At 44.0% G+C, this 24,471-nt stretch overlaps 1 protein-coding gene and 1 long non-coding RNA gene across 23 annotated transcripts in view; one reads left to right on the plus strand and one right to left on the minus strand.

The window, feature by feature from the left end:
* Positions 1–770: 770 nt before the first annotated feature.
* LOC118381130 (low-density lipoprotein receptor-related protein 1B-like) overlaps positions 771–24,471 on the minus strand; it is a 67,643-nt gene continuing 43,942 nt past the window's right edge. For 16 of the 17 annotated variants that reach the window (XM_052512400.1, XM_052512396.1, XM_052512397.1 and 13 more), the window contains 10 exons: positions 23,608–23,809; positions 23,307–23,471; positions 19,553–19,786; positions 18,865–19,414; positions 17,397–17,519; positions 11,402–11,509; positions 10,554–10,796; positions 3,231–3,570; positions 1,021–1,138; positions 771–864 (listed from right to left, as the gene is read on the minus strand). In XM_052512400.1, coding sequence (XP_052368360.1) covers positions 823–864; positions 1,021–1,138; positions 3,231–3,570; positions 10,554–10,796; positions 11,402–11,509; positions 17,397–17,519; positions 18,865–19,414; positions 19,553–19,786; positions 23,307–23,471; positions 23,608–23,809 — 2,125 coding nt within the window. In that variant the 3' untranslated portion in view covers positions 771–822. The remainder of the gene's footprint in view (positions 865–1,020; positions 1,139–3,230; positions 3,571–10,553; positions 10,797–11,401; positions 11,510–17,396; positions 17,520–18,864; positions 19,415–19,552; positions 19,787–23,306; positions 23,472–23,607; positions 23,810–24,471) is intronic. The other variant, XM_052512388.1, reaches the window with a different exon arrangement.
* On the plus strand, positions 15,278–17,108 carry LOC127926776 (uncharacterized). 6 transcript variants are annotated; one of them, XR_008125066.1, is made up of 7 exons: positions 15,368–15,446; positions 15,865–15,935; positions 15,968–16,154; positions 16,273–16,326; positions 16,381–16,537; positions 16,570–16,638; positions 16,778–16,882. It is a non-coding gene; the product is annotated as an uncharacterized LOC127926776 (long non-coding RNA). The 6 variants fall into 6 exon arrangements; XR_008125068.1 differs by adding an exon at positions 17,060–17,108 and having other exon boundaries at positions 15,376–15,446; positions 15,865–16,154; positions 16,778–16,863; XR_008125070.1 differs by lacking the exons at positions 15,368–15,446; positions 15,865–15,935 and adding an exon at positions 15,278–15,323 and having other exon boundaries at positions 15,968–16,036; positions 16,241–16,326.

Below are 24,471 nucleotides of genomic sequence, written 5' to 3' on the forward strand. Positions count from 1 at the left end.
GTACACATCACGGACAAACTGAAATGGTCCACCCACACAGACAGCATGGTGAAGGCACAGCAGCGCCTTTTCAACCTCAGGAGGCTGAAGAAAATTGGCTTGTCACCAAACAAACTTTTACAGATGCACAATCGAGAGCATCCTGTCGGGCTGTTGCCTGGTACTGCAACTGCTCCGCCCACAACCTTAAGGCTCTCCAGAGGGTAGTGGGCTCTGCACAACGCATCACCGAGGGCAAACTACCTGCCCTCCAGGACACCTACACCACCCGATGTCACAGGAACTACCAGTACTTGTCCTCTGTCATGCTACTCAAAAACCCACCACATCTTGGCAGTGGTTAGGAGCGTTCCCCAAACAGTCCATGATCTTCCTCTGGAAACAGCATGCAGTCCTTGATGTAATACTTCAGTCACTACATTACTAAGCCTGGCTACATGCTGTATTGCCATTTGCCTTTACTGAGAACAGAAATGGGAATATTAACGACATTACTTCCTGTTTCAATGCCGTGTCTGTGGTAATGAACTTTAACGGTGCATCCGTCTCCTGCTGGTCATTCTACATCCACTAACCGGACAGTTGTCCCTATATTTAAACCCTCTTTCAAGACCACCACCAGTGGTGTTTCATTGTCCATCTATGTGCCTCACACTAAGCTAACCCCCATAACAGGTTTATGACCACAACTTTTCATAATGCGGCCAGGAAAGGGATCTCCATGGTTGTGATGTTCAGCTACACGTGATGTCTGAGAAAATAAAACACCATGAGGTTTAACATCTTAGACTTTATTTCAGAGCAGAAGAGAAAAGACAACATTTACAGATGTTGAGATGTCCCATCAGCAGACGAGATCAATTCCTGAAAAAAAAAAAGGTTAATTGAAAATACTATCATATTCATGGTTGGGGTGGGGAACAAAGCATGGCAATGCTGTGGCAGACCAAAACGCTCTGGTTTTATAGCTCTTAGCTAAACCCTAACCTATAAAAGACCTTTACACTAACTCTAAGGTACCTGGTCAGGATCATACAGATCGTTGTTGAAAGACTCAGCGTAGACTGTCTGTTCATCCATATTGGTCATCAGAGTCTCCTTGTCTGTGGACTGGCCCCGAGCTGCAGCTCTTGCTCTGCTAAACAAAGAGTAGGGTATATATGTTTATGGTAGTATGATATACAGGTATATAACAGGGTATACAATGTAGGTATAGAGCAGCAGTCATGAAGTTGGCTTGTGGGTAAGGTTTATGACCCCCCCATAAATACCTTTCTCCCTTCCCTCTGACTCTACAGGAGGGACTCTTGATTAGTCTTTGTTAAACATAGAAAGTCTGGGAACATCAAACAAGTGGAGGGAAAGGAACCATATTTCGGTAATAGAACCAGTTGAAAATATGCATTGGTACTTAATGAATATTATGTAAGTTGGGTTGTCATCTGAGACATTATGACTGATGACAGGACGACACCATCTGGGAAAGTCTACACATTATAGTTATCAGATTCAAGTGGAATTGTTCTGCAATTTAAATGCAATTTTAGCTTCCAAATGAGAGAATTGGGTTTTCGTAAGATTAGAGCTCTGCTCAAATCAGTGGCCGCCCCTGTGAAGAGATATGCATTTCAAAACGTGGGTTAAAAACTAATGAAACAACCCAAATAAATGCTGAACAGAGTTCAATAGCACCCCCCCACCATACCTCCATGCTTTACAGTGGGAAATACACATGGGGAGATCCGTTCAACCACACAGCGTTGGAACCAAACATCTCAAAAGGACAAATTCCCACCGGTCTAATATCCATTGCTCGTGTTTCTTATAAGCAATTGTTTTCTTATTGGAGTCTTTTAGTAGTTGTTTCTTTGCAGCAATTTGGCCAAGAAGGCCTGATTCAGTCTCCTCTGAACAGTTGATGTTGAGATGTGTCTGATACTTTAACTCTGTGAAGCATTTATTTGGGCTGCAATTTCTGAGGCTGGAAACTAATGCCCTTATCCTCTGCAGCAGAGGTAACTCTGGGTCTTCCACTCCTGTGGTGGTCCTCATGAGAGCCAGTTTCATCATAGCACTTGGTTTTTGCGACTGCACTTGAAGAAACTTTCAAAGTTCTACAGTTTCCATATTGACTGACCTTGATGTCTTAAAGTAAACGGACTGTGGTTTCCCTTTACTTATTTGAGCTGTTGGGTTCTGAGAATTAAATGTTACGTATTCATGTCACTGAAGGAGTGCTAAGGTTGAGGGTCTACAAGAGAAGGGTTATAGGAGGAAGGTATATAGTGGGGACAACTAAGCTTGGAATGTGTAGAGTGCAGGGAAGCGATTATATGTGGCAGGCATTGAGAAGGGGAGACGGGTGGAGATCCTAGAAACTAACAATGCCACTGAGGGACAAAGGGTAATGTATAACATTTACATTATGTCAGGATATGTTACTGTTAGACATCAGGGATCCTCTGAGAGAAGAGACAGTCTGGTATCAATAACCATGACAGCTTTCAGTTGGGGAGGAGTGAGCACTTTGGGGTAGAGTTCATGTCAGATGAAGTGAGGAAGAACAGATATCACTAAGGTTCTTCCTAGCAACAGGGATGCATTGGCTATTCGGTTGTGTAGGAGACTTAGCCTAGGAGAAAGGGTTATATCAGTGCTTGTGTGAAATGTTTTTTTTGTCTGAAATACAGCTGTAACGACCCTTTGGGAAGACTTATACTTGGTTAAGCTTCTCTAGTGTCCGTGAGTTATTTACTCTGAGAAATACGACCCTAACAGAACCATTCATGCCATAATATAAACTTGATATTTTACCAAATAAGACTATTCTTGATCACGGGAATAGTTGGGAACAGATTTCTTGAATTAGAATCACTTGGAGCTGATGTGTTTTTACAGTATAAAGAAATACAAAAAGCAAATCTAATTATATATTATTTTTTCTAGAAGACTTGGGGGGCCAAATAAAACTACCAGGGTTCCCCAACTGGCGACCTGCGGGTCAACAAGTTATAGGAATGGTATGCATTTGGCCTACACGTTAAAGAGGTGGACTGTAGAAAACTTTAGGTTTGCTCATTCAAAGTCCTAGGTATCACATCAGAGGTAAACCAGAAGACTGCGAATACATCTGACATTGGGGCCTTGAGAAAGACACTTCATTCCACTAGTGTGTGTGTGTGTCTCAGGGGTTGGAAAATACTGAACACATTGATTTTATTTGAGACTACCTCTTCCTGATGATGACAGCAGCGATGAGGACCCCACCAATGAGGCTGAGGATGCCCAAAGTGAGGGGGGCATTACTGACCCCTGGACCCTCACCCTCCTCACAGAACACACCATGGTATCCCAGAACACACTGGCAGGTGGTTTCTCCACCCCTTGTCACACATTTCCCATGTCCATTACATTGCTGGGCATCACATGACTCAGAGTCCAGCTTCTGCACATCTACCCCCCCGGGGGTGGTCCTCCCAGACCAGTCCTGGCTAGGGGGGACGGTGTTCCCAGCATGCCCCGGGGAAGGTTTACTATGGCTGACATCTTGGGGCTTCACTCCAGACCAGCCTGGAGGTTACAGAGAAATCCTTGGTTATAATAAGAGAACAGGGTGTTAGAGAACCAGTGTTACACTTACTGTTTTCACATTGGATTTACAGTAATTTCCTAATAAAAATATTGGCTAATGATTATGCAACTCTAACAGGCCCATTTTTGCATGCATTTTCTAGCACGCTGGGAATGAATGGTAGTAGCGGTCTGCAGATTTAGGTGGGCGGCCATTTTAAAATCCATTGATAACACACACCATCAAAAATAAATATATTATTCATGAATTTAGGCAGGTCCTAAGGAACAATTAATCAAATATATTTTCAAAAGAAAGGAATCAATAGGTCAATGATATCAGTATGGTTGTGCATGTCACTGCAACAACGTCGATAGACCAACCGTAAACCAGCCTTGAGCCGTACACCAGAACTTTACAGAAATAAGGTCGTAAGGTGGAAATAAGTTTGTTTTCATAACGGCAATACATTCAGATAAAGAAAAGGAAAAAAGTTGTCAGAAAAACATCTTTGTATGAAAGGGATGTCAGTAGGGCTAAATAATCACAACCTCAATTCAAATCTGTCTAAAAGTACAGCAAACGTGCACTAATCAACCAGCAGTTTCATTCTATATACTAGGTTACCAGTGAACATTTCCTACACTGGACATTTCCTACACTGTCACTGATAATAACCCCCCCCCCCATGTCATTACATTATGATTTAAGGGGGGATTCATAGCAATTTTCTATAAAATTCACCAGTTGATTTAAAACCTGTTTAACCCTTTATCATAGTTTGTCTTGACAGATTTGTCCAAAATCTTATGATTTAACTTTACTTTGTCTTTGCATTTATGGCAGTGTAAGTAGTCATTTCATATAGTCAGGGTTGGTGAGTAATGGATTACATGTCAGGGATTACAAAAAACTGTAACTAAGCCATTACCAGCCAAAATAGTTATCAGATTAGATACTTTTGAAACGCTGGAATTAGAATCTTTGACACTTGTTCTCAATGACATTCAAATCAGCATTGAAACAGTCCCACCTGAGCGAGTCGGACCACAAGTCAGAGACCACTATGATGACACACCAAATGTGTTTGATGGATCGCTGGAAAAGTGCAGGAATAGGCTGTTGTTGGCTACTATCCAAGGTGGTTCTTCCAATGGTGCGACTGCTGTCGGCATCCAATGATTATCCAACTTGAATAAATGATTGGAAGTAAGGATGACAGCAGTGGTGTCGTCTATGGCAATACGGATTTCACATATTTTTGATAACTATACAACGCATAGATGTGAATAATACTGCGGTTCTCTCATTTAGCTAATTGCTCCTTACGGCTTGTTGTTGTGGATGGCTGTTCAAATTTAAGTGTATTGAACCATTTAATGGTTGAATTGAAGAAGTTTAAGATGCCCATCAATCATTGTTTTTGAAAACAGTGGCCAGCCACTCTTGCAATAGCTGCATAGTGCAGCCTATTATGGAATAAAAGTAGGGATTTTATTGCTCAACCTAATTCATGCTGATAAAATAAAAAAATATAAAATTATTTATTCTTTGTTTAACTAGGTAAGTCAGTTAGGAACAATTTCTTATTTACAATGACAGCCTAGGAACAGTGGGTTAACTGCGTTGTTCAAGAGCAGGAGAACATTTTTACCTAGTCAGTATGGGGAATCGATCTAGCAACCTTTCGGTTACTGGCCCAACACTAACCACAAGGCTACCTGCCGCATAAGCCTAATAGACAAATGCTCAAACTCGCACAGTTTTGATAGACTTAAAGGGGCAATCTGTAGTCGCCCCACACATCTCCAATGATTCTTGAACAATATAACTTATTCATGCCTCATGAGCTTAATTCAACTGTCACTATGAGAACACAAAAAATAAGCTTGTTCTAATGTTTGTAAACATTCTTCTAAACAAACACTGTTTAGCCTCATCTCATGGTTAAAATGATTTTGATATCATGGATGGTCAGTCCTTGCATCCACACCTCTATTAATCAAATAGTCACCCACGATATGCAACTGCTCAGAGAAGTCAGGAACCAATAAACACAGGCTTGCTTTGTCCATGGAGAACAAGAGCACCTCCTCCCAGCAGCCCACTGCACTGAAGCTATGCGACACGGTCATCACTGATAAATCCAAGATAATTTAATATTTCATTAAGATTTTTTTTACGGCTGGCCATGCTTTCCTCCTGGCTACCCCAACCAACAGCTACTCACCCCGAGCAGCAACTTGCCCGAGCCTGCAGCTTCTCCTTCACCCAAATCCAGATCGCAGATGTTCTGAAATAGCTGCTAAACCAGGACCCGTACAAATCAGTTGGGCTAGAAAATCTGGACCCTCCCTTTCTAAAATTATCCACCGCCATTGTTGCAAACCCTATTACCAGTCTGTTCAACCTCTCGTTTCTTCCGAGATCCCTAAAGATTGGAAAGCTGCCGCGGTCATCCACCTCTTCAAAGGGGGTGACACCCTAGACCCAAACTGTTAGACCTACATCCATCCTGCCCTGCTTTCTAAAGTCTTCGAAAGCCAAGTTAAAACTCTAGTGACACCCCATCCCGTGAACGGGACCGTTGTCATCATGACACTAATTAGCATAACGCAACAGACAAATATTCCTATTCATGAAATATATTGAGACACAGCTTAGCCTTTTGTTAATCATCCTGTCATCTCAGATTTTCAAAATATGCTTTACAGCCAAAGCTAGACAAGCATTTGTGTAAGTTTATCGATAGCCTAGCATAGCATTTTGTCCAGCTAGCAGCAGGTAACTTGGTCACGGAAATCAGAAAAGCAATCAAATTTAATCGTTTACCTTTGATGAGCTTCGGATGTTTTCACTCACGAGACTCCCAGTTAGATAGCAAATGTTCCTTTTATCCAAAAATAATATTTTTGTTAGGCGAAAAAGCTCTGTTTGTTCTTCATATATTCACGTTTGGCTGAGAAATCACCCGGAAATTGCAGTCACGAAAATGGCGAAAAATATTCCATATTAGCTCCATAATATCGACAGAAACATGGCAAACACTGTTTATCATCAATCAAGGTGTTTTTCAAATATCTATTTGATAATATACCCATTGGGACAATTAGTTTTTCAGTAGGACCGATTGGAGTAATGGCTACCTGTATTTTACGCGAGAATCTCTCTGGGAGCATCAGGTGACCACTTACGCAATGTAGGCGCCTACGGGTATTCTTCAACGTAAATGCGTAAAACTACGTCACAATGCTGTAGACACCTTCGGGAATACGGAGAAAGAGTAATCTGGTTGATAGCTCATTCACTGCTCAATAGGGACGCATTGGAACGCAGCGCTTTCAAAACATGAGGCACTTCCGGATTGGATTTTTCTCAGGCTTTCGCCTGCAACATCAGTTCTGTTATACTCACAGACAATATTTGTACAGTTTTGGAAACTTTAGTGTTTTCTATCCTAAGATGTCAATTATATGCATATTCTAGCATCTTGTCCTGACAAAATATCCCGTTTACTAACCCTAACATGAAAATAATGCCCTCTAGTCACAAAAGGTTAATATACAGATCACTGATCATTTCGAATCCCACCGTACCTTCCCCGCTGTGCAATCCGGTTTCCGAGCTGGTGACGGGTGAACCTCAGCGGGTTCGGACCTAGAATACATGGACAACGACAAATGTCTAGGTGTCTGGCTAGACTAAACTGTACTTCCGGACTCATATCAAACGTCTCCAATTCAAAATCAAATCTAGAATCGGCTTTCTATTTCGCAACAAAGCCTACTTCACTCACGCCGCCAAACATACCCTAGTAAGACTGACTATCCTACCGATCCTCGACTTCGGCAATGTCATCTACAAAATAGCTTCCAATACTCTATCCAGCTAATTGGATGCAGTCCATCACAGTGCCATGCGTTTTGTTACCAAAGTACCTTAAACCATCCACTACTGTGACCTGTATTCTTTAGTGGGCTGGCCCTCACTACATATTCGTCGCCGGTCCAACTGGCTCCAGGTCATCTATCAGTCTATGCTAGGTAAAGCTCCGCATCATCTCAGATTACTGGTCACAACACCCACCCATAGCACGCCCTCCAGCAGGTATCTCACTGGGCATCCCCAAAACCAACACCTCCTTTGAGCGCCTTTCCTTCCAGTTCTCTGTTGTCAGTGACGGGAATGAATTGCAAAAATCACTTAAGCTGGAGACTTACTTTTACCTCACTAACTTTAAACATTAGCTATCCGAGCAGCTGTACATAGTCCATCTGTAAAAAGCCCACCCAATCTACCTACCTCATCCACCATATTATTTTTATTTACTTTGCTGCTCTTTTGCACACCAGTATCACTACTTACTCACCATCATCTGCTCATCTATCACTCCAGCATTAATCTGCTAAATGGCCTATTTATTGCCTTAGTGTGTGCAAATAGCATGAGGTATCTGGACTTTATTTTTGTCCTATTGTGTTGACAGTACTCTTGTTTATTCCATGTAACTGTTGTTTGTCACACTGCTTTGCTTTAGCCAGGTCGCAGCTGTAAATGAGAACTTGTTCTCAACTTACTTACCTGGTGAAATAAAATTATTTATTTTTTATCTGAATGTAGTTACATTTCTCCAGCCCCATCCCCCACTTTTTTACCAAAACAGAGGCGGGGTGTCCATTTTCTTACCATTTCAGCTGTGGATTTGTCCTTTAACCTCTTGAAGCTAGGGGGCACTTATGTTTGTAAAAATAACGTTCCCAAAGTAAACAGCCTATTTCTCAGGACCAGATGCTGGAATATGCATATAATTGACAGATTAGGATAGAAACCACTAAAGTTTCCAAAACTGTAAAAATGTTGTCTGTGAGTTAAACAGAACAGATATTGCAGGCTAAAACCGGAGGAAAATCCAATCAGGAAGTGCCCCTGTTTTTGAAACCTCTGTTCTTATGCATCCCTATTGCCCATTTAAAGGGATATCAACCAGATTAATTTTTCTAGCGTAAAAGAGGAGTCTGGGTAGCCCTTTGATTAGCTGTTCGGGAGTCTTTTGGCTTGGTGGTAGAGAAGAGAAGCCTTTTGGACCTAGACTTGGTGCTCTGGTACCGCTTGCCGTGTGGTAGCAGAGAGAACAGTCTGACTAAGGTGGCTGGAGTCTGACAATTTGTAGGGCCTTCCTCTGACACCGCCTGGTATAGAGGTCCTGTATGGCAGGAAGCTTGGCCCCAGTGATGTACTGGGCCGTATGCACTACCCTCTGTACTGCCTTGCGGTCGGAGGCTAAGCAGTTGCCATAACAGGCGCTCGATGGTGCAGCTGTAGAACCTTTTGAGGCTCTGCCAATTGGTCAGTTCATGCTTGGAGTACACGTCCTGGTAAACCATCTGGCCCTGCGGCACTGTGAATGTTGATATGTTTAAAGGTCTTACATCGGCAACGAAGAGCGTGTTGGTAGTTCTCCTGCTCCCTTAAAATTCTCAGCGATTTTATTTTTTATCTGTTTGGTTCCCGCCGCTTCAATTGAATGGCGTTGCGCTACTCTGTTACAGTAAAACCACGTGGTTAGTATGAGGATGACATTAATGTTGGCTTCAACTTGGCTTCCATACACATCCTAGCATTCAAAAAATAAACCTGGCCTACTGAATGGCTGTGGTCTTAAGGCACTACATCCCAGAGCTAGCTGTGCCACTAGAGATCCTTGTGGGATTTTCCTGTCTCATTGCGCTCTAGTGCCAGGAGCAATGTACACTGACCTGGCGCCAGATGTACACTGACCTGGCGCCAGATGTACACTGACCTGGCGCCAGATGTACACTGACCTGGCGCCAGATGTACACTGACCTGGCGCCAGATGTACGGTGTTTCCTCTGACACATTGGTGCTGCTGGCTTTCGGGTTAAGCAGGTGTTGTGTCAAGAAGCAGTGCGGCTTGGCTGGGTTGTGTCGGAGAACGCATGGCGCTCGGGTTCGTACGGGAGTTGCAGCGATGAGACAAGACTAACTATCAATAAGTTAAACAAAGTTGGCTAGTTTTAGATCAAATAAAACTGATGGTGAGATTCATGGTTTATTATGTGTGCCTGTGTTGGGACTTAGCCAGAAAGACTGTTTTAATCACTGCCAAAGGTGCATCTACAAAGTTGACTCAGGGGTGTAAATAGTTATGCAAATTAAATCTGTATTACATTTCCAATTAAATTTTCAAACATTTCTAATAACATGTTTTCACTTTATTATTATGGGGTATTGTGAAAGATGTGAGAAAAGACATTTAATACATTTTGAATTCAGGCTGTAACAACAAAATGTGGAATAAGTCAAGGGGTATGAATACTTTCTGAAAGGCACTGAACATGCAGAAAAAAAAGCTTCAAATTGATGTTGAAAGTAAGATGAAGTGTTGTATTGTGCATGTAATTACAAAGCAGCAAACCAGAGCTGTAATTCTAACCAAACAAGTTGTCATATAGTGGTGTAGTGTCTCATTCCTGCTAATACTGAACACAACGGAGCTCACACTTAACCTGCTGATACTGAACACAACGGAGCTCACACACACGATATGGGTGATTAATAGAACAGCTCCATTGTTATGAAGGCATAATGAGATCTTAAATACATTGTTACTATTGTTGGTTAGCCATCTATATTTTTTTCTCTCCATATTAGCATAGATCGGACATCAGTGAAAACACCAGAAAATAAGATGCAATGAGCAGCTTCTTGTCATTGTTACTAGCTATCTGAACCCATAACGCACACCTTTCGGCCACAGATTAGAGCATCATTTTTGTGAATTTGTCAGCCAACCTGTACAGTCTATTTCTATGCGAGTCAGGGGGTATAATCTGTTCACTTAATTTCTATGGGCGAGTTAGGTGTACAGTCTTTTCACTGTATTTCTATGGGTGAGTCAGGGGTATAGTCTATTCACTAATTCTTTATGTGAGGCAGGGCAGATGGGGTTGGGGTTACTCACATTTGATCTCGTCTGAATGGTCGAGGCAGTCGGTTTGGTGGTTACAGAACTTTGTGAGGGGGAGGCACCTGCTGCCGTCGCTACAGGCCCTGCTGCCCTCTGGACACTGGAGGGGGGGGACGGGGCTACACGTGTTGGTGTCGACAGGTTGGTAACCACGTCCACATCGGCAGCTACGCCCCCCTGGGTAGGCCAGGCACAGCTGACTGCAGCCTCCGTTCCGCTCTGAGCAGCTGTTAGTTCCTGGGACAGAGTAGAGTTGGTTAGACCATTGGCAGAGCTAGATGTAACTCTACTTACCTCCGAAAACACTACACGCAGAGGAAGTGCGCTTGTTCAGTCTCCCTAACTGCACAGTGACACCGTCTCCCTAACTGCACAGTGACACCGTCTCCCTAACTGCACAGTGACACCGTCTCCCTAACTGCACAGTGACACCGTCTCCCTAACTGCACAGTGACACCGTCTCCCTAACTGCACAGTGACACCGTCTCCCTAACTGCACAGTGACACCGTCTCCCTAACTGCACAGTGACACCGTCTCCCTAACTGCACAGTGACACCGTCTCCCTAACTGCACAGTCTCCCTAACTGCACAGTGACACCCGTTATACCGTCTCCCTAACTGCACAGTGCATACCGTCTCCCAACTGCACAGTGACACCGTTATACAGTCTCCCTAACTGCACAGTGACACCGTTATACAGTCTCCCTAACTGCAGAGTGACACCGTTAAACCGCCACCGTACTGCAGAGTGACACCGTTAAACCGCCACCGTACTGCAGAGTGACAGCACTATAACGTCACCCAACAGTGACACATTTACTGGGCCGTGGTGGACACTCACCTTTCTGACTGGTCTTGCTGTAAACCCTCAGTGCCACTACATTGGTATTGACCTCAAACCACAGCTGCTTGGGCTGAAATCCATCACTGAACCAGATTCTAGTCACATCTACAACAGAGAGGCAGAGCCAGAGGCTCTTAATGGAAGCCTCTAATATAATCCAGATAGAAATCAGGCATTCCCCAGTGTAGCTGTCTAGTCCCTTTACTTGTTTCAATCTTTACTAATGACATGCAGCCAGTGTACCATGTATGCAGATTGCTTCAGTCACCGCTGTTCCATAAGGTGAATGTTATTTTTATCTGATTCTACTGCTTGCATCAGTTACCTGATGTGGAATAGAGCTCCATGTAGTGCTGTATGCGACCCATAGTCTGTTCTGGACTTGGAGATTGTGAAGAGACCACTGGTGGCATGTCTTGTGAGGTATGCATGGGTGTTTGAGCTGTGTGCCAGTAGTTCAAACAGCTGTGTGCCAGTAGTTCAACAGTTCAGACAGCTCGGCGCATTCAGTATGTCAATACCGCTCACAGAAACATGAAGTCAATCTCTCCTTCACTGAGCCAGGTAAGATTTACATGCAGATTATTAATGTTAGCTCTGTGTACATCCAAGGGCCAGCCATACTGTTCTGAGCCAATTGTAATTTTCTTACAGCCCCATTTGTGGGACCTGACCACACGACTGAACAGTAGTCCAGGTGTGACAAAACATGGACCCTGTAGGACCTGCCTTGTTGACAGTGCTTTTAAGGCAGCAGAGCAACACTTTATTATGGGCAGATTTATTTACACAGCCAGTGGCATGTCGTTAGTATAGATTGAAAAAGTAAGCTGCCTAGACAGCTGCCCTGGGGAATTCTTGATTCTACCTGTATTATCTTGGAGGCTTCCATTAAAGAACACCCTCTATTCTGTTAGAAAGGTAACTCTTTAAGTGGTCCTTCTGTAGCTCAGTTGGTAGAGCATGGAGCTTGTAACGCCAGGGTAGTGGGTTCGATTCCCGGGACCACCCATACGTAGAATGTATGCACACATGACTGTAAGTCGCTTTGGATAAAAGCGTCTGCTAAATGGCATATATTATATTATTATTATAAACTTTGGAAATCCCTGATTTCTGCATAAATTGGTCATAAAATTTGAACTAACATCTAGGTCAACACAATATGCTAAAACTAACAATTATATATATATCTATATCTATATCTATATATTTGTTTTTAATAAAAACATTCACATTGCAGCGTGGAAAAAGAATGTGACCCCTTGGATATAATAACTGGTTGACCCTCCTTTGGCAGCAATAACCTCAAACATTTTCTGTAGTTGCAGATCAGACCTGCACAACGGTCAGGAGGTATTTTGGACCATTACTCTTTACAAAACTGTTTCAGTTCAGCAATATTCTTGGGATGTCTGGAGTGAACTGGTCTAATGAGGTCATGTCACCACATCTCAATCGGGTTGAGGTCAGGACTGACTGGGCCTTTGATTTACTAATGTGTGTTGGTTTGTTGTCCTGTTGCATCACCCAACTTGTTATGCTTCAATTGGTGGACAGATCGCCTTAAATTCTCCTGCAAAAAGTTGATAAACTTTCATTTTTCCATCGATGATAGCAAGTTGCCCAGGCTCTGAGGCAGCCCCAAACCATAATGATCCATCCACCAAACTTTACAGTTGGGATCAGGGTTTGATGTGTTGTACCTTTTCTCCACACACTGTGTTCCTTCCAAACAACTCAACTTTAGTTTAATGTGTCCACAGAATATTTTCCCAGTAGCACTGTGGAACATCAGGTGCACTTTTTCAAACTTCAGACGTGCAGCAATATTTTTTTGGGACAGCAGTTGCTTCTTCCATGGTGTCCTCCTATGAACACCATTCTTGTTTAGTTTTTTTTTTTTACATATCGTAGTCTCGTCAGAGATGTTAACATGTTCCAGAGATTTCTGTAAGTCTTCAGCTGACACTAGGATTCTTCTTAACCTCATTGAGCATTCTGTGCTGTGCTCTTGCAGTCATCCTTGCAGGACGGCCACTGCTACGGAGAGTAGCAACAGTGTTGAACTTTCTCCATTTATAGACAATTTGTTTTACCGTGGACTGATGAAGCCTTTTAGATGTACTTTTGTAACCCTTTCCATCTTTATGCAAGTCTACAATTCTTAATCTTAGGTCTTGAGATTTATTTTGGTCGAGGCATGGTTCACATCAGGTAATGCTTCCTGTGAATAGCAAACTCAAATTTTGTGACCGTTTTTTTATAGGGCAAGGCAGCTCTAACCAACATCTCCAATCTTGTCTCATTGATTGGAATCCAGGTTAGCTGACATACTTTATCCAACCTACATTGAATGTTTAAATGACTTATTCCAATATAGACAAGAAAAATACAATCATTTGTGTTAGTTTAAGCACACTATATTTGTCTATTGCTGTGATTTCAATGAATATCAGATCAATTTATGCAGAAATCTTGGGAATTTCACAGGCTTCACACTTTTCCTTGTCACTGTACATTTTTCCAGCAACAGACTGACCAGTACATGTTAGACTTAAGTGCGGCTTTTGACAAAAAAATAAAATATTTTACCTTTATTTAACCAGGCAAGTCAGCTAAGAACACATTCTTATTTTCAATGACGGCCTGGGAACAGTGGGTTAACTGCCTGTTCAGGGGCAGAACGACAGATTTGTACCTTGTCAGCTCAGGGGTTTGAACTCACAACTTTCCGGTTACTAGTCCAACGCTCTAACCACTAGGCTACGCAGCCGCCCCAGCCCCCCCCCCCCAATATTTTAATCATCAATTTCTATCAGCCAATCAGTCAGTTGTGTAAGTGCTGTGCTTGTTGAATATCCTTCCATATAAGCATGCTGTCTTGTTTGACCAGTAAACAAATTGACATTCTTTCCCAAAGTTTACTAAGGGTTGGGTAGAGGCTGACTTGGGCCAGTAAAAGGGGATTTTACTATTCTTAGGTAGTGGAATGACTTTAGTTTCCCTCCAGGGCTGAGGGCACACACTCTAGTAGGCTTAAATTGAAGATGTGGCAAATATGAGTGGCAATATCATCCGCTATTTTCCATCCAAGTTGTCAGACCCCAGTGACTTGTCAATGTTGATAGACATTTCTTTCACCTCTTCCAAAGTCACTTTACGGAATTCCAAATGAAGGGTGGGGCTGTGTCTTTCAGCGGTTTGAGCTAGGGATGGGGCTGTACTGTTCAGGGGTTAAGGGTGTGAGGTGTGGAATGTAGGGTGAGGTGTGAGAGGCTGTACTGTTGTCAAGGTTATGGTTAGGGGTGTTGGATTGTACCATTGTCAAGGTTAGAATTAGTGGTGCCGGGGAGGTTACACACAGTTCAGACACCACACTTATGGCGAGTGGTATTGAATCAAAATTAAGAGCGAGCTGGCAAGTTTAAGCGCTTTGCTTGATGTACCGATTGGATTCATACAACCGCTCAGACTTCCTCGTTGGTTTTGGGTGGAATTCAAGCATAACAGCGATCTTTCCTACATATGCGAATATGAGACCATGATTGCGCTTCCGTGGTGGTTGGTAGAGAAGAAACCTTTATTTGCATCAATTAACATGTATTAATATAAATTACCATTCCTCCCGACAGTGGAAGAAGTGCTCTGGCACACTGCTTTAGTGCTTCATCAGCACCGCATTGACAGAGCGGCAGAGGCTGTCCAACCAGACGCAACTATTGGTTTCAGACCGAAATCTATCCCCCTCTTCCAAAGAATAAGTGAGGTATTTTTTTCCGGTGCAGCGATAGAGCTGTGAGGTGTAGAGCTGTATAAGGTGTGGATTGGTGAGGCGTAGAACTGTGTTTGATCTAGGGCTTAGGGGTGTACGGTGTGGATTAGTGAGGCGTAGAACTGTGATCTAGGGGGGTGTACGGTGTGGATTGGTGAGGCGTAGAACTGTGTTTGATCTAGGGCTTAGGGGTGTACGGTGTGGATTAGTGAGGTGTAGAGCTGTGTTTGATCTAGGGCTTATGGGTGTACGGTGTGGATTAGTGAGGTGTAGAGCTGTATAAGGTGTGGATTAGTGAGGTGTAGAGCTGTATAAGGTGTGGATTAGTGAGGTGTAGAGCTGTATAAGGTGTGGATTAGTGAGGTGTAGAGCTGTGTTTGATCTAGGGCTTATGGGTGTACAGTGTGGATTAGTGAGGTGTAGAGCTGTATAAGGTGTGGATTAGTGAGGTGTAGAGCTGTATAAGGTGTGGATTAGTGAGGTGTAGAGCTGTGTTTGATCTAGGGCTTATGGGTGTACGGTGTGGATTAGTGAGGTGTAGAGCTGTATAAGGTGTGGATTAGTGAGGTGTAGAGCTGTATAAGGTGTGGATTAGTGAGGTGTAGAGCTGTATAAGGTGTGGATTAGTGAGGTGTAGAGCTGTGTTTGATCTAGGGCTTATGGGTGTACAGTGTGGATTAGTGAGGTGTAGAGCTGTATACGGTGTGGATTAGTGAGTTGTAGAACTGTGTTTGATCTAGGGCTTATGGGTGTACGGTGTGGATTAGTGAGGTGTAGAGCTGTATAAGGTGTGGATTAGTGAGTTGTAGAACTGTGTTTGATCTAGGGCTTATGGGTGTACGGTGTGGATTAGTGAGGTGTAGAGCTGTATAAGGTGTGGATTGGTGAGGCGTAGAACTGTGTTTGATCTAGGGTTTAGGGGTGTACGGTGTGGATTAGTGAGGTGTAGAGCTGTATAAGGTGTGGATTAGTGAGGTGTAGAACTGTATACGGTGTGGATTAGTGAGTTGTAGAACTGTGTTTGATCTAGGGTTTATGGGTGTACGGTGTGGATTAGTGAGGTGTAGAGCTGTATACGGTGTGGATTAGTGAGGTGTAGAACTGTGTTTGATCTAGGGTTTAGGGGTGTACGGTGTGGATTAGTGAGGTGTAGAACTGTGTTTGATCTAGGATTTAGGGGTGTACGGTGTGGATTAGTGAGGTGTAGAGCTGTATAAGGTGTGGATTAGTGAGTTGTAGAACTGTGTTTGATCTAGGGTTTAGGGGTGTACGGTGTGGATTAGTGAGGTGTAGAGCTGTATACGGTGTGGATTAGTGAGTTGTAGAACTGTGTTTGATCTAGGGTTTATGGGTGTACGGTGTGGATTAGTGAGGTGTAGAGCTGTATAAGGTGTGGATTAGTGAGTTGTAGAACTGTGTTTGATCTAGGGTTTAGGGGTGTACGGTGTGGATTAGTGAGGTGTAGAGCTGTATACGGTGTGGATTAGTGAGGTGTAGAACTGTGTTTGATCTAGGATTTAGGGGTGTACGGTGTGGATTGGAGGTTAGCTGAGGTGTGGATTGTGAGTTGAGAACTGTATAAGGTGTGGATTGGTGAGGTGTAGAGCTGTATACGGTGTGGATTAGTGAGGTGTAGAACTGTGTTTGATCTAGGGTTTAGGGGTGTACGGTGTGGATTAGTGAGGTGTAGAGCTGTATAAGGTGTGGATTTGGTGAGAACTGTGTTTGATCTGTTTATACGGTGTGGATTAGTGAGGTGTAGAGCTGTATAAGGTGTGGATTGAGGTGAGAACTGTGTTTGATCTGATTTATAAGGTGTGGATTGGTGAGGTGTAGAACTGTGTTTGCTGATTTAGGGGTGTACGGTGTGGATTAGTGAGTTGTAGAGCTGTATACGGTGTGGATTAGTGAGTTGTAGAACTGTGTTTGATCTAGGGTTTATGGGTGTACGGTGTGGATTAGTGAGGTGTAGAGCTGTATAACGGTGTGGATTAGTGAGGTGTAGAACTGTTTGATCTAGGGGGTGTACGGTGTGGATTAGTGAGGTGTAGAGCTGTATAAGGTGGGATTGGTGAGGCGTAGAACTGTGTTTGATCTAGGGTTTATGGGTGTACGGTGTGGATTAGTGAGGCGTAGAACTGTGATCTAGGGGGGTGTACGGTGTGGATTGGAGAACTGTGTTTGATCTAGGGTTTAGGGGTGTGAGGTGTACCATACCTTTATCCAGGCTGCTCCACAGGAGGACGTTCTCAGCCAGTGTGAAGGACATGAGGCCGGGATCTGCTTTAAACTGTTTATATCCAGAACCATCCAGAAGAATGGAGTCGATTACTCCAGCACCTGCAACAAGGGACAAGTTTTCACTGAGGACAGCAGGCCTGGGGAAATCAATTCATCCCAATGGAGGTATTCCACATTGCTTGTAAAGTGCCATAATAATCTAGGTCGGCCCAGTTAGTGCAGGTTATAATATCTCTTTCCGGTTACCCGGATAAAGCACTAAGTAAACTTCAGTTAGTGCTAAATACGGCTGCTAGAATCCTGACTAGAACCAAAAAATTGGATCATATTACTCCAGTGCTAGCCTCCCTACACTGGCTTCCTGTCAAGGCTAGGGCTGATTAAGGTTTTACTGCTAACCTACAAAACATTACATGGGCTTGCTCCTACCTATCTCTCTGATTTGGTCCTGCCGTACATACCTACACGTACGCTACGGTCACAAGACGCAGGCCTCCTAATTGTCCCTAGAATTTCTATGCAAACAGCTGGAGGCAGGGCTTTCTCCTATAGAGATCCATTTTTATGGAATGGTCTGCCTACCCATGTAAGAGACACAGACTCTGTCTCAACCTTTAGGTCTTTACTGATGACTCATCTCTTCAGTGGGTCATATGATTGAGTGTAGTCTGGCCCAGGAGTGGGAAGGTGAACGGAAAGGCTCTGGAGCAACAAACCACCCTTTGCTGTCTCTGCCTTGCCGGTTCCCCTCTTTCCACTGGTATTCTCTGCCTCTAACCCTATTACAGGGACTGAGTCACTGGCTTACTGGGGCTCTTTCATACCGTCCCTGGGAGGGGTGAGTGGGTTGAGTCACTGATGTGATCTTCCTGTCTGGGTTGGCGCTGTCTCAGCCTCCAGTATTTATGCTGCAGTAGTTTATGTGTCAGGGGTCAGTTTGTTATATATGGAGTACTTCCCCTGTCCTATTCGGTGTCCTGCGTGAATTTAATTGTGCTCTCTAATTCTCTCTTTCGGAGGACCTGAGCCCTAGGACCATGCCTCAGGACTACCTGACATGATGACTCCCAGTCCACCTGGCCGTGCTGCTGCTCCAGTTTCAACTGTTCTGCCTTATTATTATTGGACCATGCTGGTCATTTATGAACATCTTGGCCATGTTCTGTTATAATCTCCATCCGGCACAGCCAGAAGAGGACTGGCCACCCCACATAGCCTGGTTCCTTTCTAGGTTTCTTCCTAGGTTTTGGCCTTTCTAGGGAGTTTTTCCTAGCCACCGTGCTTCTACACCTGCATTGCTTGCTGTTTGGGGTTTTAGGCTGGGTTTCTGTACAGCACTTGGAGATATCAGCTGATGTACGAAGGGCTATATAAATACATTTGATTTGAATTTGATTTCATTATAATCTCACCCAAATCAGCTTAGTACAGGTTACAGTCTCACCTATGTCAGCCCAATACAGCCGAGTGCCCTTGTTGGAGAACAGAAGGGAGGTTGGCATCACAGCCTTCCTCCAGAGCAGCTTCTGACTACGTCCATCCATGAAGGCACAGTCCACCTGCGGCAGGCTCCTCACATTCACCCGGCCCAAGACCGTGAAGCACAGGCGTCCTGTGGGGGGGTGCAAGGCAATGGAGGTGGTTCCCTGAAGGCCTAGTTGGAGTAGAGGTGCAGTGTGCTGCCCCCTGGTGGTGGTGACATGTAGGTCAGGCTGCTTCCTGCTGCTCCAGTACAAGTTAAGTGTGACCCAGTCCACAGCCAGAGCCATCACTGTATCATCCTGGAGATTCAGGACTCTGCTGTCTGGTGTCAGGCCTGAGCTACTCAGTTTCAGGAGATCGACTGAGCCCTGGGCAGCATCAGCCAGGTATAAATTCCTCTCCTGTACAGCCAAATCCAGCCACGAGGCCTGGTGCGCCCACGGCAGAGACCATATATGGTGCTCAGGCAACCGCTTCAACCCCACACCATCATGGATGGTGCTAAGGTATATCTGAACAGAAAGACACAAGCAGAAAAATTAATCTAGAGTCATCTATAGGTGGAGGCTATCTGACCAACAGTCAGGTTTAGGTAAAATCACAGATCACTATACTGTCCTACATGACTGACTGCAGTTTGAGTCACATACCTGTGTAACTGCAGTAGGAGAGAGGAGTAAGAGGAAGGTGGTGTCTACAAGGGTGGAGCAGGTGAGGCCGTCCCCAGCCAGGAGAAGCCCTGCTGCACATCTACACACAGCTTTGGGTCCCGTAGACCCAGTTCTGGGGCCTGTAGACAGTCCTGGAGCCAAGAGACAGATGTGGGAACACTGGAGCTTCTCACAGGGGCTGGACACGTTGGTCTGCCGGATGGGGTGCATAATCTACACAGACAGCACGAGAGAGATACTTTTTACTGACCATTATAAACACGGGAACATAAGCAACTTCATTCTTTTTTGTACACCTTTATTTAACCATGTAGGCCAGTTGAGACCAAAGTGTGAAAAAAATCAAACAGTTAAACATACAGTCAATAACACAATAGAAAAATGTTCAGTGCAAAAGTGTAGAAGATGAGGTAAGGCCATAAATAGGCCATCAAGGCGAAATAATTACAATTTAGCTTAACACTGGATGTGCAGATGATGTGCAAGTAGAAATACTGGGGTGCAAACACAAGAGGGTAAGGTAGTTGGGTGTGCTATTTACAGATTGGCTATGACAGGTACAGTGATTGGTAAACTGCTCTGACAGCTGATGCTTAAAGTCATAAAGGAAGACATGACTTCAGTTATTTTTGCAATGCATTCCCATCATTGGCAGCAGAGAACTGGAAGGAAAAGAAAAGGAAGTGTTGGCTTTGGGGATGACCAGTGAAATATACCTGCTGGAGCACATGCTACGGGTGGGTGGTGCTACAGTGACCAGTGAGCTGAGATAAGGCAGGACTTCACCTAGCAGACTTGGATGACTTGGAGCCAGTGGGTTTGGTGACAAATATGTAGTGAGGGCCAGCCAACGAGAGCGTGCAGATCGCAGTGGTGGGTAGTGTATGCGGCTTTGGTGACAAAACGGATGGCACTGATAAGACTGCATCCAGTTTGCTGAGTACAGTGTTGGAGGCTAATTTATAGATGACATCCCCGAAGTCATGGATCGGTAGGATGGTCAGTTTTACGAGGGTATGTCCCAGATTTAATTTGGGATGAGAGATGCTTAATGTGAGTCTGTAAGGAGAGTTGAGTCTGACCAGACACCTAGGTTTATGTAGTTGCCCACATATTGGGGCGACAGGGTAACCTAGTGGTTAGACTGTTTGACTAGTAACCGGAAGGTTGAGAGTTCAAACCCCCGAGCTGTCAAGGTACAAATGTCATTCTGCCCCTGAACAGGCAGTTAACCCACTTCCTAGGCAGTCATTGAAAATAAGAATTTGTTCTTAACTGACTTGCCAGGTTAAATAAAGGTCAAATAAATACAAATATTTTAAGTCCTGTAGCTCAGTTGGTAGAGCATGGCGCTTGTAACGCCAGGGTAGTGGGTTCGATCCCCGGGACCACCCATACGTAGAATGTATGCACACATGACTGTAAGTCGCTTTGGATAAAAGCGTCTGCTAAATGGCATATATTATTATTATATTATAAGTCAGAACCGTCCAGAGTAGTGTTGCTAGTCGGGCGGGAGAGTGCGAGCAGAAATTAGTTGAAGAGCATGCACTTAGTTTCAATTGCATTTACAAGCACTTGGAGGCCTCTGATGGACTGGTGTATGGAATTGAATCTCGTTTGGAGGGGTTTTAGCAGTGTCCAAAGGGCCAGATCTATACAGAATGGTGTCGTCTGCGTAGAGGTGGATTAGAGAATCACCAGCAGCAAGAGCAACATTGATATTTACAGAGAAAGAAGTCGGCCCAAGAATTGAACCCTGCAGCACCCCCGTAGACTGCCAGAGGTCCAGACAACAGGCCCTCCGATTTGACACACTGAACTATCTGAGAAGTAGTTGTTGAACCAGGCGAGGCAGTCATTTGAGAAGCCAAGACTGTTGAGTCTGCCGATAAGAGTGTGGTGATTGACACAGTCGAAAGCCTTGGCCAGGTCAATGAAGACTGCACAGGACTGTCTTTTATCGATGGCGGTTATGACATCGTTTAGGACCTTGAGCGTGGCGGAGGTGCACCCATGACCAGCTCGGAAACCAGATTGCATAGGGGAGAAGGTACGGTGGGATACGAAATGGTTGGTGATCTGTTTGTTAACACGACTAAGATTTTAGAAAGTCAGGGCAGAATTGATATAGGTCTATAACAGTTTGGGTCTAGAGTGTCTCCCCTTTGAAGAGGGGGATGAATGCAGCAGCTTTCCAATCTTCGGGTATCTCAGACGAGACGGAAGAGATTGAACAGGCTAGTAATAGGGGTTGCAACAACTTTGGCTGATCATTTTTGGAAGAGAGGGTCGAGATTTTCTAGCCCAGCTGATTTGTACAGGTCCAGGTTTTGCAGCTTTCAGAAATCTGCTATTTTGGTAAAGAAGAAGCTGGGGAGGCGGATCAGGTGGATCGCCCACAGCAATGGCAACATCATTGATATATACAGAGAAAAGAGTCGGCCCGAGAACTGAACCCTGTGGCACCCCCATAGAGACTGCCAGAGGACGTGACAGCATGCCCTCCGATTTGACACACTGAACTCTATCAGAGAAGTAGTTGGTGAACCAGGCGAGGCAGTCATCAGAAAAACCGAGGCTACCGAGTCTGCCGATAAGAATATGGTGGTTGACAGAGTCAAAAGCTTTGGCCAGGTCGATGAAGACGGCTGCTAACCCTAACAAGAAATCACAAAAATGGGACAAAAACCAAATTGAAAAACTGCATGCAGATTTATGCAAAAATATGCTCTATGTACAGCACAAAACACTAAATAATGCATGCAGAGCCGAATTCGGTCGATACCGCTAATTATCAAAATCCAGAAAATAACCAACAACCACCAAACCTTCCACAAAGTCATCAACTACAGAGAGATGAACCTGGAGAAGAGTCGCCTAAGCAAGCTGGTCCTGGGGCTTAGTTCAAACAGACCACACAGAGCCCTAGGACAGCAACACAATTGGACCCAACCAAATCATGAGAAAACAAAATTATTCTTGACACACTGGAAAGAAATGACAAAAAACCAGCAAGCTAGAATGCTATTTGGCCTTAAAACAGAGAGTACAGTGGCAGAATACCGGACCACTGTGACTGACCCAAAATTAAGAAAATCTTGTACAGACTCAGTGAGGATAGCTTTACGATTGAGAAAGGCCGCCGAAGGCAGACCTTGCTCTCAAAAGACCGGCTATGTGCACACCCTAACCCAAAATGAGGTGTAAACTGAGTTGCACTTCCTAACCTGACGCCAAATGTATGACTAGGTTGGTGTCACATATTTCCCTCAGACTACACAGATCCAAAGAATTTGAAAGCAAATCCAATTTTGATCAACTATCTCTCCCATCTATCTCTCTCTACATATATAGTGAAATACCGGTGTGCAATCACAGAAGCCACAAGAAAAAGGGCAACCAGTGAAGAACAAAGACCATTGTAAATACAACTTATATTTCTGTTGGTTTATTTTCCCCTTTGTACTTTAACTATTTGCACATTTGACACTTGAAAGGTCACTTTTCTTGGAGCTTTTGTGATTCATGTTCCCTGTAAATTAGTATTGTTTCAATATTGTTTATTATCTACATATGTTTGCCAATAAAGCCCTTAAATTGAATTGAGAGAGCGAGAGAGACCGCGAGACACTTCAAGACAGAGGGAGAGAAGGGCAACATCATGACCACTACCACTGACTATAAGGGTTGAACCCATGCCCTTAACCCCAATCCTCGTCTAAAGCCTTACCCTGATGCCAAAAGGCTGTCCAGGTCTTTTGAGTAAAACTTTGCGGTTCTTGCCCGTGTTCTTGTGGGATACTTGAATAGTTCTCCTCTTGGTGTCAGACCAGTATACCATGTCATTGAAAACCATTACAGAGAATGGACTGGGCATTTCAGTCAGCTGCAGAAGCTTTTGTGAAGACAGACAAGAGCAAAAAGAACAGTCTTAACCAGTCACATTCCATGCTTACAGTAAAGTTCATATCTAGACATTCCATGTTTACTGTAAAGAGTATAACCATAATTCATGCGAGCTGCAGTGTTACCCTGACATTGTGTCCTTCCAGGGATACAGAGCCGATGCACTGCAGTTTTTCATCTGCCCAGTAGATTCGGTCAGTGAGAGTGTCCACAGAGAGACTGACTGGCCAGCCGAGACCACGAGTCAACACCACCTTCCTCTCAGAGCCATCCATCCCTGACCGCTCTATCTGGGGATTGCTACCAACCTCTGACCAATACATCAACCTGGGAGAGAAAGAACAATTAGTCAACATCAGGGGTAGGCAACCCTGGTTCTGAAGTGCCCAAGGAACTTCAAGTTTTTCATTTAACCAACCTGGAAGACCAAGTGTGTTGAATTTATGCAATCATTACTAAGCTGATCAATTAGCTCAGTTGGGACAAAATCCTACAGTAGCTGCAGCACTCCAGGAACAGGGCTGCCTACAGCTATCAGTCTACCAAAATCTATCCTACAGTCCACAACTTCAGACGAGTTTATGATTTATTATATTCTACTGAAGCTTTATTTTAACACCCTGTCCCCTCACCCACCTTTGTGTGGCAGCTGCCCTTTCACATGTGATATGTTTTATGAATGCTGCAAAATTAATTGCCTGTGAGGACATACAAGTTCTGAATACTGGCTAGAGCAATTAAACATGTAAGGGGGAGGAGTGTTTTTACAACCAACATAATAAAATTAAAAACCCGTCTTCCTTCAGGCTCAAGCAAGCAGAGTGAGGTTCAAAAAAATAGGACAGACTTTCATACGAACTTCTAAACAGGTGGAAGCGCCAGAGGGACCTGCACATCTATCATAAGGGTTAGCGTTAGGGTTAACCCTATCATTAGACTGAATTAGGCCGTTTTGATTATGAAACATTTTCCCCACACCATTTACAAAC

The sequence above is a fragment of the Oncorhynchus keta genome, unplaced genomic scaffold (assembly GCF_023373465.1).
Source record: "Oncorhynchus keta strain PuntledgeMale-10-30-2019 unplaced genomic scaffold, Oket_V2 Un_contig_8233_pilon_pilon, whole genome shotgun sequence".
NCBI classification, from domain to species: Eukaryota; Metazoa; Chordata; class Actinopteri; order Salmoniformes; family Salmonidae; genus Oncorhynchus; species Oncorhynchus keta.